The following is a 15,207-nucleotide window of genomic DNA, read 5'->3' on the forward strand; positions in this document are numbered from 1 at the left end:
CCCGTTCCCGCCCTTTCTCATCTGTTTACGCCACGTAGGTAGGTACCTGCTTGGTATGCAGGAATGGTACGGGGGTACACCACCTTCTGATGTTACAGCAATCTGCACTAGCCGCAATAGGCGGTGGTTCTAGCTGATAATATTCTCTAAGACGGCGCGAGCAGTGCCCGCACGGAGTAATTCTGCAAACAACACCCTAGCAGTTAGCAACGGGCCAAAGCCAACAATTTCGTCGTACTGCGGCGCTACGTACCGCCACGAAGCGAGGAAGAATAGAGAAGAATCAGCCAGAAGAAGAAAAACTACTGTACGTCAAGCTATGAATCGCAAGCAGCGGCGGGCCAAGGAGACAGCAGGCAAAACGACCACAAGCGCGGATGACATCCCGCTCGCACAACCCGACAGGGCCACCACACCGACTGTGGGAGGACACGGCCGAGAGGGAAAGACGAAGACGCTGCTCGAAATCGCCGCCGAGCGACAAGCTCAACTAGGGGCTGGCGCGAAGGGCATTGACGCCCGCTCGATCAAGCCGGAGAACATGGTGCTGGTGAAGATCGGGAAGGGCGGAGAAATCATCCCGGAGGAGCCGGGCTCGTCGGGGGCCCTGTGGTCGCCATCATCAACACAACAGGAGCCCGAATATCCCTGGCTCGACACGTTGCTCCTCTCATCGTCACTCAGCGCCGTCCACTTCACCCTCTCGGTGCTCGCCATGCACCAGTACGCCGAACAGGTCCGGCTCCGGCCGTTGATCATGCAGACCGCCTTTGTCGCGTTCCCCACGCTCGCCGTCTTCATCGCCCTCTTTCGCGGGCACCTTCTCCCTGCATCGGTCGCGAATGTCCCTACCTCTGTGAAGAACGGGATTGTCCTTCTCCGCTCAGTGGTCTATTTGGCCACGGCGAACGTGGCGGGATGCTACTTGATCCAATTGACGAACGATAAGGGATACTACGCGGTCATGAAGGACGCGCCAGGAGTAGGCACCATCTGGGTCTGGGCGGTTCTGGAAATGGGACTGTTGGGTGCACTGGCTGGAGTGGTTGGGCCAGGGATTTATGCTTGGTGGTTTGGGTATGGGATTTGGTGATTAATATAGTAGAGGAGGGAGGGGGGAGGAGGAAAGCGATACGATTGATTCCAATCGTGGGTTCCAAAACCAAGTCTGGGTTCTGGCTACGAGACTAGGGTTTGTCACACTGATAGACATGTCCGTGTCGATGCCCCGGAGATGGCGGAGAAGCTGAGAAATGTTCCTCTCTTCGAGTGACCGAGACATGTGGAAAAGTTTGCCTTGGGCTGGTGGTACAAGGACAAGACCTGCCGCGGAAGCCCTTGAACCGTGCTCAAGGGAGCGCAGAAGGAGTCAGAGGGCGCGCGCCAAGGTTCTTCTAGAATCCACCTGGTAGGCTGGTTCGGAATCACGACATAATAGTCCTAGGTGATGGAAAATATGGACGACCTGCTGCCCCCAGAATTGCGCCGAATCCATGTATGGACTTCGGGCCGCCGCATTGCCCATTTGCGCGGGTCTGACTGGCGCCGGAGAAGCCCGACGGTACCGCTGGAGTGAAATATTGAAATTTTCTGTGTTCCAAAAAAGTGGTACGAACAAATAGTTGGGGACTCGCTGGCCCAAATAGAGCATCAGAGAAGGATTTTCCGGTGGATTCTATCGAGTAATAATGGAGTAATAACGGCGAAAAAACAGTGGTGACAGCAGAGTGAGATCCAGCGGAAGTCTGTGTCCGTCGACACGTGGGAAAAAATTTTCTGTAGCAAGGCGCGCCCACCGGACACAATGGCGACATGGTCTGAGTCAGTCCAGGAATGTCACCTTAGGGGGGATTCACCATCTGTTTCTGGCACCTCGCAATGGCTGTGTACGCATTCATCGAAACATGGGACACACAACCTCGCTCAGGTCCTGTCTCTTTCAAAAAGCCCACTTGAATGCTCCGTGTGATCCGCGCATTCCAGGCAAAGTTTGGGGATCGAAGCTTTGCGGCCAAGTCAAAGAGGGGGGTGATGTAAAGTCAGCGAAGGGAAACGAAAGAATCGATCAGGTTCTCGTCCAAGTTTGCGGGGTACAGCAAGAGTGGCGTTTTCTGGCTGCCATTATTGGATCCTTGCTGGTCTGGGAACTTGGACGCGATTTGCTTGGGACGATGGTGGGTTTGTTGGCGGACCTCGTACGATGTTTTGGTCCTGTACCTTGCCTGGAGGAAGTCAGCTGGGCCGTGATCACAAGGATAGCAACAAAGAAGTCGAGCTCCAGCGCTGGGATTGCGTGTCTACCGAGAGACAACGGCTCCAATCGGCGATGAAACTGCGCTGTTTGGCGGAACAAGTCTCCCAGAGAGAAGGGTGAGAAGTGTCGGCGGCTGTTGGTGATGTCAGCTTTGGCTCGTCCATCCATGATCTCTTGAAGAGGGCAAATGGTGAAATGATGCAGGCGGTGGGCCACAGTCGTACCAGCAGTGGCATGAGAAAAGAGGACGGTAGAGAGGAGTTGCAGTAGTTGCGGATGCTGAGTTGACTTTGCCCTGATCGAGTTTCCATTATTCATAGCCATCCTCTTTGGGTCTCCGAGCGCCCAACGCGGCTGAACATACAAAGACGGGCGCGCATGGCTCATGACTTGAAGGAAAAAAAATATTTCTCTCGCAGTCCTTCGTTCAATTCTTTCACCAGTTTCTTTCGCTCTCTCACCCCAGACACTTGAAGTGGTATATCACCAGATCGAGTCGGAAGATATCGAAGCCTGCGTCGAATATTCCATCGAGCCACCCTGCACATCCCCCGGACGTTTGGCGGCGACAAGACTTTTAGGGCAAGTCGCGCAGGCACATGTGCCTTTTGGTGCCTGTAGGTGTTTGGGTCTAGTTAAAAGGCACCCACTGAGCAACCACTCGACACCCACTGAAAGCTGGTTCTTCCCTCACTGTCGGCCGCCCCCCTCCCCCTCCCAGAGTGCCTAAACCACCTCGCTACCGCGTCCCCCACCTCCCCCGGTCTCGCCTATTCGCCAGTTCCTGCCCGCTGCGTCACCCAATTGCTTAGTACAACTATTTTTTTCGTGTCTTAGTAACAGCATCATGCCATCGCGCATTCAAATCCACCACGGCACCTCGACCTCCTCCCCACGACAGGCTCCCAGTACTGTCAACGACGTTGTCAATGCCCTTCACCGCAAGTTGACTGCAAACCACCTCGAAATCTCCTCCAACCCACCTTCAAGAAGACCCTCTTTCTCCATGGATTCGCTACTCCATCCCAAGAAAGACAAGAAGCATGATGAAGCCAAAGATGGCGACTCGCGAAATCAGAAGCGTCTGTCGCTGGCCGGCCGCCATGCCAGCAAATCCAAAGACAGAGTATCCAGTCACTCTCCAAGAGTCGTGGCCGCTCAGCCGGGCCGATTTGAAATGGTCATAGAGTCACCTCCTCTGGTGCTGTATGGCACTCCTACCACCTCCACTGGTGCATTGCTCTCGGGTCGGCTGAAGTTGCTCATCGACGATCCGACCCGTGAGGTCCGTCTGGAGAAGTTTACCATGGTGCTACGGGCGACCATCATTACCAAGAAGCCTGTGGGCAAAGACTGCAAAGATTGTAGTGAGAAAATCGACGATATCAAGAAGTGGGAGTTTCTCTCCGAGCCAAAGACCTTTTATGCAGACGAAGACAACCAATTCCCTTACTCGTATCTTTTCCCCGGTCATCTGCCTGCCTCCACACAGTCCCAGCTGGCCGCAATCCAGTACTCACTTGTGGCTACGGCAACGACTTCTCACGGCGAGAAGATTGTCCTGAGTCATCCACTCACACTTCAGCGAGCGATCCAGCCCGGCCCTGACAAGTCAAGCATCCGGATCTTCCCCCCGACCAATCTCACTGGTCGCGTTCAGCTACCTCCCATCGTCCATCCCATTGGTGTCTTCCCAGTCACCATGTCGATGAGCGGCGTTGTCGAGAAACGAGCCGAAAGTCAGGTTCGATGGCGGTTGAGGAAGATGGCTTGGCGGATTGAAGAGCACTCCAAGGTCATCTCAACCCCGTGCGCCAAGCACGCTCACAAGGTCAGCGAAGGGAAATCAATTTTACATTCGGAGACAAGAGTGCTGGGGAATGACGAGTTGAAAGGCGGCTGGAAGACTGATTTCGACACTATTGGAGGGGAGATCAACATGGAGTTCGAAGCGTCTCTGGCCACCAAATCGCATCACAAGGCCAGCTGTGACGTCGAGTCGGCCACAGGGATTGAAGTCAAGCACAACCTGGTACTTGAATTGATCGTCGCCGAAGAATTTTGCCCGAACAAGAATCCCTCCTTGGTCACTCCTACCGGCGCCGCGCGTGTGTTAAGAATGCAGTTCGGCTTGGTTGTCACCGAGCGTGCAGGCATGGGCATCAGCTGGGACGAAGAAATGCCGCCTGTCTACGAAGATGTTCCTCCAAGTCCACCCGGCTATGGCAGTTCCGATAGAAACGACGGAGCATGGGGCGGCGCTGTTATGGAAGACTACGACGGCCCGGAGTTGGAATATGAAGACCTCGAAACAATGCACAGTCATAATCCCCATGCGCCGCCATCACCGCGGACCAGTAACACGGGCCCCCCCATGCGCGATCGACCCCACAATATGATGAGAGATAGTTCCAGCGGCGAGGGACCGTCGAGGCGACTCAGTCCTGTGAGACGACCGCTGGCGGGGTTGACGAATGATGAGTTGGGTGCGGAACCACCTCAGTATGCGCTGCGACCAACAGGCGAGGCTCAGGATCAGCAAAACAATGATCCGGTCGATGATTACGGGGAAGGGACTTCGTCGAATGCGCATCGGGGATAAAAAAGAGTTTGACAGGAACTGGGACAGCAGCGAGTAGATCTCGCCCTACGATCTATCATTATTGATTCACCGGAGTGCTACACACTTCGGCTCTGACGATACGAATTGGAACGAAACGAAACGAAACGAACATTTTTCATTCTCGTCACTTTTGCCGAAACGCTTTACGGGGCACAGCTTATAGGCGGCTGCTTGTTTCTGGACCTTTTTTTTTTCGATACGCAGAAAGCATTGATGATACCCAGCATGATTCAACAGCGACAGCGAGCGTTTTTTGATTGAAGGGACAAGCGGACCCGGAACATTGCAGCGAGCGTGCATGTGTGGTATGATCCAGTGATCAAAATTATGGGTGTAATGGGGTTTCATTGCGGTTTCTCTACTCTTGTCGTTCTATAAGGATAAGTTGCAAGGCTGCAGCAGCGGCAGCAGGAGCACCTGACTACCTAGGATGCGCTTTGCCTCTTTTGCCCCTCCCCTTTACATCATTGCCGGATGCTTATATAATATGGCTTTTAACGGCTTCTCGCCACAAGGAACGCGGCTGTGGGGCCGCGAGGTTGCATCGCTTTTTTTCTTATGACGTCCAGCGACAGGAAAAGATCGACCTGGACGATTTGCTCGAGCGGAATAGAGCGTTATAATACAGTATGACGAAAAACAGACTTTGGATCACTTCTCCCACTCTCCTGGAATTTCGTCTGCCTCTGAAGGCTCCAGGGTTCGGTTCGTTTCTCCTGAATGATTTGCCGCTTTGGTATCTCTGGTATCCTTCGCGATTGTAATATATGTAGATCAAGGGGGGAAAAAAAAACTTGAAAACAGAAATTATAAAACGGCGGACATTGCGCGATACGGAGGGGGAGAATGTTTTGCGAGCCGGAACTTTCCCCGGTCGATCAATGGATGCGATGAATATCCAGGATGCCTCAAGCTCCTCCCGTCTTAGGTACTCTGTACTTAGCGAGTTAATAGGTAGCGATGGAGATGTTAGTTGCTGCACTGTACTATAACTAATACATAGATATGATACGTGAGGAGGAGGAGGAGGAGGAGGATGCTACTGCAATGTCACTCTGTAATGATGATGAACTCGAACTTGAATTTGAACTTGAAGTAGTGCTGCATTACTGTCGTCATTGCTGCTCCTGGCCTGTCTCTGTCTCCTTGTCGGCGCCGTCGCTGTCACCGTCAACCGTCCCAAGCAAGCTAGATAGATGATACTTCCGAGGCTAAAGACGCCTAGGGACTATAGGTAGTCGCTAAATTGTTCATGTGGCATCCTATAGATAAGCATCGGCATGTAAATAGCACATTGTTCACCCGCGCAGGTGTAGATTATTTGTCCATTACATCCCTTGCACAACGAGCAGGCTCATTCATCCACGTCTCTAGGATCGTGTTTTGACCACCACTCGTCATACTCCTCAGGCGTCATGGTCTGGAACTCGGTCGGCCGGGTAATGGGGACCAGCGACTCGCCTCTCTTGGCAAAATCCTCGATCCTCTTCCTCGTCTGCTCCCGGCTCTTGTTGACGCTGTAGATCTTGACCCGGTGGCACGACGACGTCACATGGAGACCCCAATTCCACGAGTTCCGCACCTCGAGGGGCTGCGTGTTGAGGCTGTTGTCCCAGCAGCGCACCACGATCTCGATCCATCCCTCGACATCGCAGGGTAGGTCGTATTCCCAGGTACGCCACGCCCATTTGTGTTTGGTGGAGAGGTTTTCGTTGGGCACCGAATACCACGAGAAGCCGCCGTCGGCAGAGAGCTCAACCCGCTCAGGCCAGCGACCGCCGCCCGAGTAGGCCCAGCCCTTGCATGCAATCTTGCCTTCGTGCACCACCACCTGCTTGGCCCAGGGTGACATGATGGCGCTGGAGACGGGCATTTCTTGGATCTGGATCCCCATCACCGGCAGCTGGTTATGCTTGCCCACCTGCTGGTTGAAGTACAGGTACTCTTTGCTCTGCACCGGGGCATGGGTGGGGTGGGGAAGCGCCCGAATGCGGTACACCCATTTCACGGAGCGGGCCCCAATGTAGCCCATGACAACCAGGCGGACAGGATATCCGTGGATCTTGGGGAGTGGCTCACCGTTCATTTCCCAGGCGAGCATGACCTCGTTGGCCTTGACTTTAGACCAGGGCACGCTGACCAGGTAATTCATCACCTCGTTCTGCTTGAAGTAGGTGTCCGCCCCGTGGAACTCGAGGTGCTTGCCGCCCTCGGCCATGCCGCCACACTGCTTGATGACCTTTTTGAGCGAGACGCCCACATAGCGAGCGGTGCCGATTGCTCCTTCCGCCCAGGGTGCATTGATCATCTCGTCACCTTCGCCTGCATACATCTGAATCTGTTCGATACGACGCGTGCCGCTGCATTGAATAGTCACGAGTTTCTCCATGCGCGGGAAGATTTCTTCGTTCTGCAAGTCCTTCAACGTAAAAGTACGGGGATGCTTGACCAGACCGTCGAGTCGGAGCTCCCACGCGTCCGCATCAATATCGGGAATTCCCCCGTGGTTTCTGATGAAATGCAAGGGGTTTGGAGTGATGGGTTTGGCGGTGACCAGACGTTTAGGGGGTTCGCCGTTGTAGGGGAACTGCAAGAGGTGGAGCATTTCCGGGTGCTTCTCTTGGATGACTCGAAGCCAAGATTCTTCAGGGACCGCGGTCAGGGGCCCTCCAATGGCCTTGTGCCACTGTTTCCAGCGGACACCTTCCAGAACAGGATTCGTGTCGGGAATATGACCGAGCTGGAACTCCGGTGGATGGGGGAATTTGTGCGTGATCATGATCTTGTGCGCAATCGCCTTCTTTTCGGGATACTGTTCCCATTCGATATAGCTGGTGCCTCGTGTTAGTAGAGCAGATTGTGGGGCAGAAATTGGGCTCCAGGTATCTCACCCGCGCCATCCTTCGCGTTCTTCGGCAAATACCACATTTGGATCGATATCTTCTTTATCAAGGTACTCTCGAGCCTGCTCAACCTCCTTGATGACTTCTTCATCGAGTGCTACCTCTTCGATATATCGGCCCACTTGGAGAGTCTGGTCGCGGATGGGCAGCTCGGCGGCCGCGAGACCCTGCTCGAGCTTCCACTCGTCTTCCGGCTGGAGACAGATCATGGTCAGTTCTGATATATCCTCTTCGGATGTGAAAGACGGAGAAGCTCAACCTGGATGGGATGTTGCGGCTCTCTTGCCCGAACGTCGGTGTGCATTCTGGCGGAGGGGAAATTGCGGGTAATTTCTAGATTTCAGACGTTGCCACCGCAAGGGAGATTGTATGTCGTAATAACGGTGCTCGACCGTGGAATAGGTATGAGAGAGGGACTACAAACTTGAAACCAGGAAGAACGTTGAGTAGAAAAAGTGAGAAGAAAAACGAGCGGAGCGGCTGGGGCAAAACTTATCAGTCAGTCAGTTGGACAGGCGGACAACTGGTCACCCTCGGCTTCGGGGCGACAGCCTCATATATGGTATTCAGCAGCGAGCCTCAGCGACCATGTAGGGTGCTGCGTGGTGAAGTTTTTACCCATTGGCAGCTCTTCCACTCCCGTCCTCATTGGGGAGGTCATGGCCTGGGTCTTCCGCTATCTCATCCACCTATCAGCTCAGCGGATCGAAACTTGTCCTGCAGCATGCCCGATGGTTTTTGACATCATCCCGGGAGGGGGGGAGTTTCAACAACTTGGACCACTCAGCAAACCATTTGCCGAACACGAGCCCTGACGCAGAGTTTGTATTCCACTGAGGGCCTTGCTGACGGAGTAGCTCCAGAGCCTACCTAGAGATCGAAGGGCCAGGGCGAAGCGGACGAAGAAACCGGAGGGGCGTATGCAAGGCTAAAACGAAACCTGGAAACTGGCAACGAGGTCGAGGAAGGAGGAGGAGGAGAGGGCGCGAGGGCGAGAGGAATGGCATTCTATCGTCGGTGTCTGGTACATATTCCCGGATAAAGTCATGGAGCGCGATCGCGCGAGATTCCAATGAAGCTAGGCTGAACAAAGGAAATTAGTTCCTCGGTCTGACAGGCGGCGGTTTCTCTCTACTCTATAGGTTCCGAGGCCCGATGCTAGCAGGGAACAGCAGGTATTTTGATGGTCAGACTGAATGTCATTTGATTTTCATTTACCCCCTTTTGCCCCTTTGGCACGGGCTCGAAGCTCGCACGAGGCTCAACTATTTTCCACTTCCGGCTCCCACCTTCAGCTTCACTTTCGGCTTCTCTCTGGCAACGCAATGGCGCCTATCAACTACAGTACTTACTACAACTCGATCTAAATCTCTACAAGCTCCCATATTACCGTGCCTCGTGTCCCCTATTCCGATCTCGATCTCGATCTCGATCTCAATCTCAATCTCAATCTCGAAACCCCCCCCCCCACACACACACACCAATCCTGCGCCTTTAACTCATCCCGGCTCACAACTTACAAATCCTGCATAAAACCCGTTTAGGAAAATCTACTAAGCAACTTGTATCGTGGAATGTTGCCATCTGCGGACCAACATCACCTAACTAGTTTGACCCGAACTGGAATGAAAATTCAGTGACAGTCTGACACTTGTGTTGAACCAAGAGGGAAGACCTGCGCGACGATCAGGTGGCCGCTGCTCCGAGTAAGAGGTAATCAATGCCGAGCATAAACGAAGACATAGGCAGTCTCTGCCGTCAAAAGAAAGATAACCTAGGTTGCCTACATAACAACGAATAGATATCTTTGGGCTGCCTGGACCCTGAACAAACCACCTATCCGCCGTTAACAGAAGGACTCTCAAGAAAACCAAATGACACAATGCTCATGTTTCAAATCAAGCCCAACTTCTTGACAGCGTCCCAGGTGTCCTCGACCGTCTTCTGGAACGGCGTAAACCCTAATTTCAGCATCTCCTCCGCCCTGCTCCTGTCGATGCTGAAATGCCTGCCGGGCACGCAATGCGCCCCTTCTTCTTCTAATCCCTTCTCTCCTTTTGCCCTCAATCCGGCGAGGCCGTCTTCAAAGTAGTCGACTCCGCCGCAGAGGAGGAACCTCTCGCTCACGCCCTTCTCTAACTGCAGACTCCTCAAGTGCGCCTCGGCCACATTTCTGACATCCACCCATGCAGGCAACCCCGAGGTTGCAACCTGGGGCGCAAAGTTTGGATCCTTGCCTTGAACGGAGGTAACGAGCCTCTTGAGACTGGTATTCAACCCTTCCACCCCCTTCGCAACATCCACCTCTTGAATTGGTGGGCCATACACCATTGGCGGACAGAACGTGACCAGGTCCCAGCTGATGTCCCCTTTCTCCTTTGCACTTCGCCAGATGTCCCACGCGGCGCGCTCGGCAAATGTCTTGGAAGCGTGGTAGCCGTAATATCCATCCCTGGCCGCTTCTTCCATCGTGACCGGATCCCAGTCGTCAGAGGTATACACATATCCCGGCCGCGGGTTTTTGGAAAGATCGACCACGCTCGCGAAGGAGCTGATGATGGTCATTCTCTTCAGTGTCTTCGACTTCAACGCCGACGACATGACATTCCGTGTACCGTTCACGGCCGGCTCCACCAGCTCTTTGATCGGGTCGTTTGACGAGATGAAATAGGGACTCGCGACGTGACAGATATAATCCACCCCGTCAACAGCCTGGTCCAGCGCACCAGGGGCTTGAATGTCTGGCACTTCGACAAAGGTGAGGTCTCCAGATTTGGTGGCTTCGGGGTATTTTTGTGCGAGAAAGGTGGATTTGGACAGAGAGCGTAGGGTGCCTCGCACACGGTAGTCCTGGGCGATGAGCGTTGAGAGAACGTGAGCTCCCACATAGCCGTTGAGCCCCGTCAAGAGGACGAAAGGCTTAAGACTCGACATCTTGTGCTAGGTATTCGAAAAGGCTTTTGGATGGTGAAGCGGGTTGTTGGCGACGGTGGTCGATGTCTCGAGACCGCCGAGAGAGCGTCTTCCTCCCTTCTTATAGCATAACAAGATGTTTGAGATTCTTCCATCTTGATATGATGCGTAAGCAAAAGCCTCCTTCAGGGTCACAGTTTGCTGGAATCAGCCTTTCGATTCGGCGAGCCTGTTGAATGGTCTCCAACAACCTGCCGCGGCAACCCACCCGTGATGGGTGTTAAGAAACAGGATCCCCATTTTCTTCCTGGGACTTCGCGTTACCCATCATGCTCACGGTTGCTGACCAAATCATGGTGTACCTGCATTAGCCAAGCCGTGCCACTTGTCAGACCGGAGTCAAGTTCGAAGGAGACAGGGCTTCTCAGTGGAGAGCGTGAGGATGACGTCATATTTATCTCCCATTTCTTCTGTCTTTCTCCCCGCTTCCCACAGCTCGCCAGCCAGCACCAGCCAGCACCAGCCAGCGCCAGCCAGCACGCCGTTCTTCTACCAAGGCCTTGCGCCGGAATCCTCAGTCCATTTCCGGCCTTTTTGCAGACCCAAATACTTGTCTGCTCAGTAGTCGTCTATTGAGCGTCACCTGCCCGGTCCAGCGAATGGATCCTTTCGTTGCTACAGACAATGTAATGTGCACCAAACCCCAGTTGGAAAGATAGCGCGATCCAACCAGCAGTGCTACTGTGCGAGCAGCGAAGCGGCTGTTGTGAGGACCTTCGTGGAAACCCTCATTCCCTATCGCTCGGCTGCTGCACGTTGCCGTCGCCTCGGGTTCCAGTATGTAAGAGACAATGCTGTTTTGGGTGAGGCTCCACCAGTCTTGACCGGTTTGCCTCCTCGCGCCCGCGGCTTTATGACTACACATGCATACAAGCATATTCCCATGTCGACGCCATGCTTGGGACGAGCGCCTCTTCCAAGATCTCATGGGCCTTAATTCCACTAACCCAGCAGCATTTCCAGCTCTTCGATCCGTCTCTGCTTCCTCTCCTCTTCGCTCTCTCCCGCCCCCGACTGGCCGACGCCTAGGCTTCCGGCAACCGCCATCTTCCTTTCTTGCACGCGCAGCATCCTTCCTTCAATGCTCTCCTTCGTCACAAACCTAATTACCTCGACTTTCTGCGTCTGTCCCATACGGTGTACTCGATCAATCGCCTGTGCCTCCACGGCAAAACTCCACCAGGGGTCCATCATGTAGCACCGACTTGCCGCTGTGAGGTTTAACCCCACCCCGCCAGCCCTGAGAGAAAGCAGCAAGATGCGAGGCGCTTTCGGGTCGGACGTGTTCTCCGCGTTGAATGCCCGAATGACCTGTGCTCGGGCCTTCTGTGACATGGTGCCATCGAACCGAAGGTGCGAAAAGCCGTGTGTGGTAAGTTGCGGTGCGATAAGATCGAGAAAAGATGTGAACTGCGAGAACACCACGGATTTGGTAGCTCGCGGCAAGGCGGATAGGTGCTTCAGCAATGCTGCTATCTTTGCTGACGTCGACGCAGTCGGTGAGTACGGGTGTATCCGTCGTAACGAGATTCTGGTAGGTTTCGTAACGCCATCATCCGCAGAATACATGTCCCCCTCCGAATCAGAAGATGCAGAAGGGCTGTTGTGCCTAACAACTTCAAAGACATCTCTCGGGTTGATGGCTTCTCTGCATGAAAAGCAGCGAGGAATTTCCCCCTTGTCCGTCTGGACCACAATCGATTTCTCCAGACACTCCTTGCAGGCGCTATGCCAACAAGTGGTAACGGCAGGGTTGACCATTGGCTCTTCGTAACACAATGGACACTCGCCACTCGAATCCTCTTGGATTTGGCGCAATGCATTGGTGGTGAATGTGGTAATAGGGTCCTTCGAAGCCGGGTTTTCCTTTTCTGCGAGGTCGCTGTCTTTGGTGAACCGGTCTATGAGTTCTTGCAGATCCATGTCGTCGGCGAACCCATTGTCATCAGCTGCAGCTGCAACGGCAGCGTCTTCTTCATCTGCCACAATCTCCTTGTTACGGGTCAGGACAGGATGACAGCAAGACTGCCGTAAGCGCAGGATCTGCGCAAAAATTGTCGTGTATGACTTCAAGAGAGTACCAGCAGCGACGGATTCATTAAAAGCGCGCTTAGCCCGCGTAAAAATCAGATCGTAAACTTCGCGTTCTGTCTTTGAGAGCTCGACTTCTTCGACTATGACAGACTTCGGAGGAAGCGGCACGAGCGCTCCGCCTTCGGGGGTTTTCATGTCTTTCGTCCTTCTCAACACCAGAGGCTCCAGGACAGTCTGAACCACGTTGAGGGCTCGCGCAATCTCCTTTGACTCAAAAGGCACCGTAATGAACGTTTTCCAGAACGAGAAGTTGCTCCACGGCTCGACTTTCAGGAATCTGACCAAGCTGAATAAGTCTTCTAAACGATTGACGATGGGTGTTCCGGTCAAGACCCATCTATGTTTCGCTTTGATCTCATAACACGCCTTGGACGTCTTTGCCTGCCTGTTTTTAATGGTGTGGGCCTCGTCAAGAATAACCCGATGAAAATCCACGGAGAACAGGCCGCCCTGAGATGCACGATCGCCTCCAGCAGCTGATACTTGTCCGAATTCAGAGAGAACGGTGCCGTAACTTGTGATGATGACGTTGGGAGCAGAGGTGGCATTCGTGACGGAGCACAAGGTCTGTAGATTGACCGATTTCTCGCTGCCATAGTAGACCATAGTTCTCAAAGAGCCGGGCTCCGAACATTTGGCAGCTTCGCTCTCCCACTGTGCCAACAGGGACATGGGTGCCACGACCAACGTCGTACATGGTGCTGGTTCGACCGACGTTGAAGATTGAGGCAGTCTAGGAAGATGATTGACGGATGTCATGGCCTGGGGGGCGGCTTCCAGATCGATTTGTGAGCGGTGGGAATGAATCAAGCTGTAGATTTCGATGGTCTTGCCTAGGCCCATTTCATCGGCCAAAATACCTCCCAGACAGTTTTGTTCTTGGACAGGGAAGTCTAGACTGATTTCTCCAGAGTAGAGATTGACATAAAACTTGTCTTGTCCTTCAATAATAGGAAGTACTTCGTCATTTGCGTCCTTCGTGGGCCAGGTATATTCTTCCCATAGCGGGTGCATAGACTGTTGCTTGTCGGGCTTTTCATCTCGTTCTTTGCCAATCATCCAATGCAGGGCTTGTTTTTGATATTTTCGTAGTTCCAATCGGAAAGTTGAGGCCGGCTCGGCTTCAGGCGTATTGAAGTCAAACGACTGCGCCTTCCGGTAGAGTGTATCTAGTTGGTCTTCTTCCAGCTCTTCACCCTCCTCTTCTTCAGAGAAGGGTGTCGATATGCCGGATTTGCCCTTGGCTTCCTTGTCTTTGTCGTATTGTTCCGCCATTTCAGCAGCTCTTAGTAGACCTTGCTTCCTGTGCTTGGTGGTCGTCTCACTTGTTGTTGTTGGATTGAGGCTAACTTCCTCAAAGAGTTTGACTAGAGCCACTTGTCGTAGTCGAAGGTCCTTCTCTTCGCTGCTCTCTTTCTCTTCAAAGAAGCCTGTCGCGCGGTTGTCATCTTTTGGTTTCACAAAGACGTTTGCCTCAAAGGCTGTCTTGAGGAGGTATGCACGAAGCTGCAGGTAGATTGTGTCGTTGACTCGGACACGGTCGGGTGCAAAAACGCAGGTCCCCTCGAAGCGGCAGATCTTCTGGTCCAGCAAAGATGACACCCAAGAGGCCGTCTCCTCAGGAAGACGGCCAAGTTCCTCGCCCCTTGTGTTTGTAAAGCGTGTGATCACATCTCCCTTTTGATTCCTGCCTACCACTGGTACTAGTTTGCCGCTTCTCCCAATTTTCGTCTTTGGAGAGATTTTTGATCGTTCTATCCGCACTGGTTCACCATGAGCCAAGAGTCCTGTACCACTTTTTGTCATCCAGGCCGCCACGCCAAATGATCCAACATATCGTTCAGCGGGCATCGAATCCAGGGTAACCGTCTTCGATGCTGCGGCTTTTAGGCTTGCTTGTGGTGGCTCGGCGGGAGTCCTGCTGAAGGCAGCAGGTGTGCTCAGCCATGAACTTACACCCCTTGAAGGAAGCGATGTCCTCGTCTGGGATACTGCAGCATTTTTCCACGATCCATCAAAGTACATGTTAATTGCTCGCTCGAGGTTACCATTGGAAGCAGCCTCCACCCTTTCCACGACATCTTGAGAGACGTCTTCTCCAACAAATGCGCGAAATAGGTCAATGTCGAAGGCTTGAGGCTTCTCATCGTCATGTGGGCTTTGGGAATCGGCTCGGTTCACTGGACAGGACTCGTGGTCAGGGCCGGCAGACGAGGTGGCGGAAGTTGGTCTGCTAGACGCATTTACAGACGAGGAGACATGGTCGCGAGGATCTTCAGGATCGTCAACGAAAAAGCGTCGCTTCTTTTTGGGACGCACGTCGACGTCCATGGGAGCGGCGAGTATCTCGCGGTCAGTGA

The 15,207-nt window shown here is 53.5% G+C and overlaps 5 protein-coding genes across 5 annotated transcripts; 2 read left to right on the forward strand and 3 right to left on the reverse strand.

Moving 5' to 3' along the window:
* Window positions 1–319: 319 nt before the first annotated feature.
* On the forward strand, window positions 320–1,093 carry A1O5_10926 (uncharacterized protein; the record flags this gene model as incomplete). The annotated part of the gene is made up of 1 exon (XM_007751500.1): window positions 320–1,093. One exon carries the CDS (start codon window positions 320–322, stop codon window positions 1,091–1,093), a length of 774 nt encoding a protein of 257 aa, XP_007749690.1.
* A 2,008-nt stretch (window positions 1,094–3,101) lies between these two features.
* On the forward strand, window positions 3,102–4,856 carry A1O5_10927 (uncharacterized protein; the record flags this gene model as incomplete). Its single annotated transcript, XM_007751501.1, has 1 exon — window positions 3,102–4,856. The coding sequence occupies one exon, from the start codon at window positions 3,102–3,104 to the stop codon at window positions 4,854–4,856; it is 1,755 nt and encodes a 584-aa protein (XP_007749691.1).
* A 1,375-nt stretch (window positions 4,857–6,231) lies between these two features.
* Window positions 6,232–7,989, reverse strand: A1O5_10928 (sulfite oxidase; the record flags this gene model as incomplete). The annotated part of the gene is made up of 2 exons (XM_007751502.1): window positions 6,232–7,708; window positions 7,769–7,989. 2 exons carry the CDS (start codon window positions 7,987–7,989, stop codon window positions 6,232–6,234), a joined length of 1,698 nt encoding a protein of 565 aa, XP_007749692.1.
* Window positions 7,990–9,673: 1,684 nt separating this feature from the next.
* Window positions 9,674–10,714, reverse strand: A1O5_10929 (uncharacterized protein; the record flags this gene model as incomplete). The annotated part of the gene is made up of 1 exon (XM_007751503.1): window positions 9,674–10,714. The coding sequence occupies one exon, from the start codon at window positions 10,712–10,714 to the stop codon at window positions 9,674–9,676; it is 1,041 nt and encodes a 346-aa protein (XP_007749693.1).
* A 981-nt stretch (window positions 10,715–11,695) lies between these two features.
* Window positions 11,696–15,178, reverse strand: A1O5_10930 (uncharacterized protein; the record flags this gene model as incomplete). The annotated part of the gene is made up of 1 exon (XM_007751504.1): window positions 11,696–15,178. One exon carries the CDS (start codon window positions 15,176–15,178, stop codon window positions 11,696–11,698), a length of 3,483 nt encoding a protein of 1,160 aa, XP_007749694.1.
* Between the last annotated feature and the right edge of the window lie 29 nt (window positions 15,179–15,207).

The sequence above is a fragment of the Cladophialophora psammophila genome, assembly GCF_000585535.1.
Source record: "Cladophialophora psammophila CBS 110553 chromosome Unknown aczJe-supercont1.22, whole genome shotgun sequence".
Classification (NCBI taxonomy): domain Eukaryota; kingdom Fungi; phylum Ascomycota; class Eurotiomycetes; order Chaetothyriales; family Herpotrichiellaceae; genus Cladophialophora; species Cladophialophora psammophila.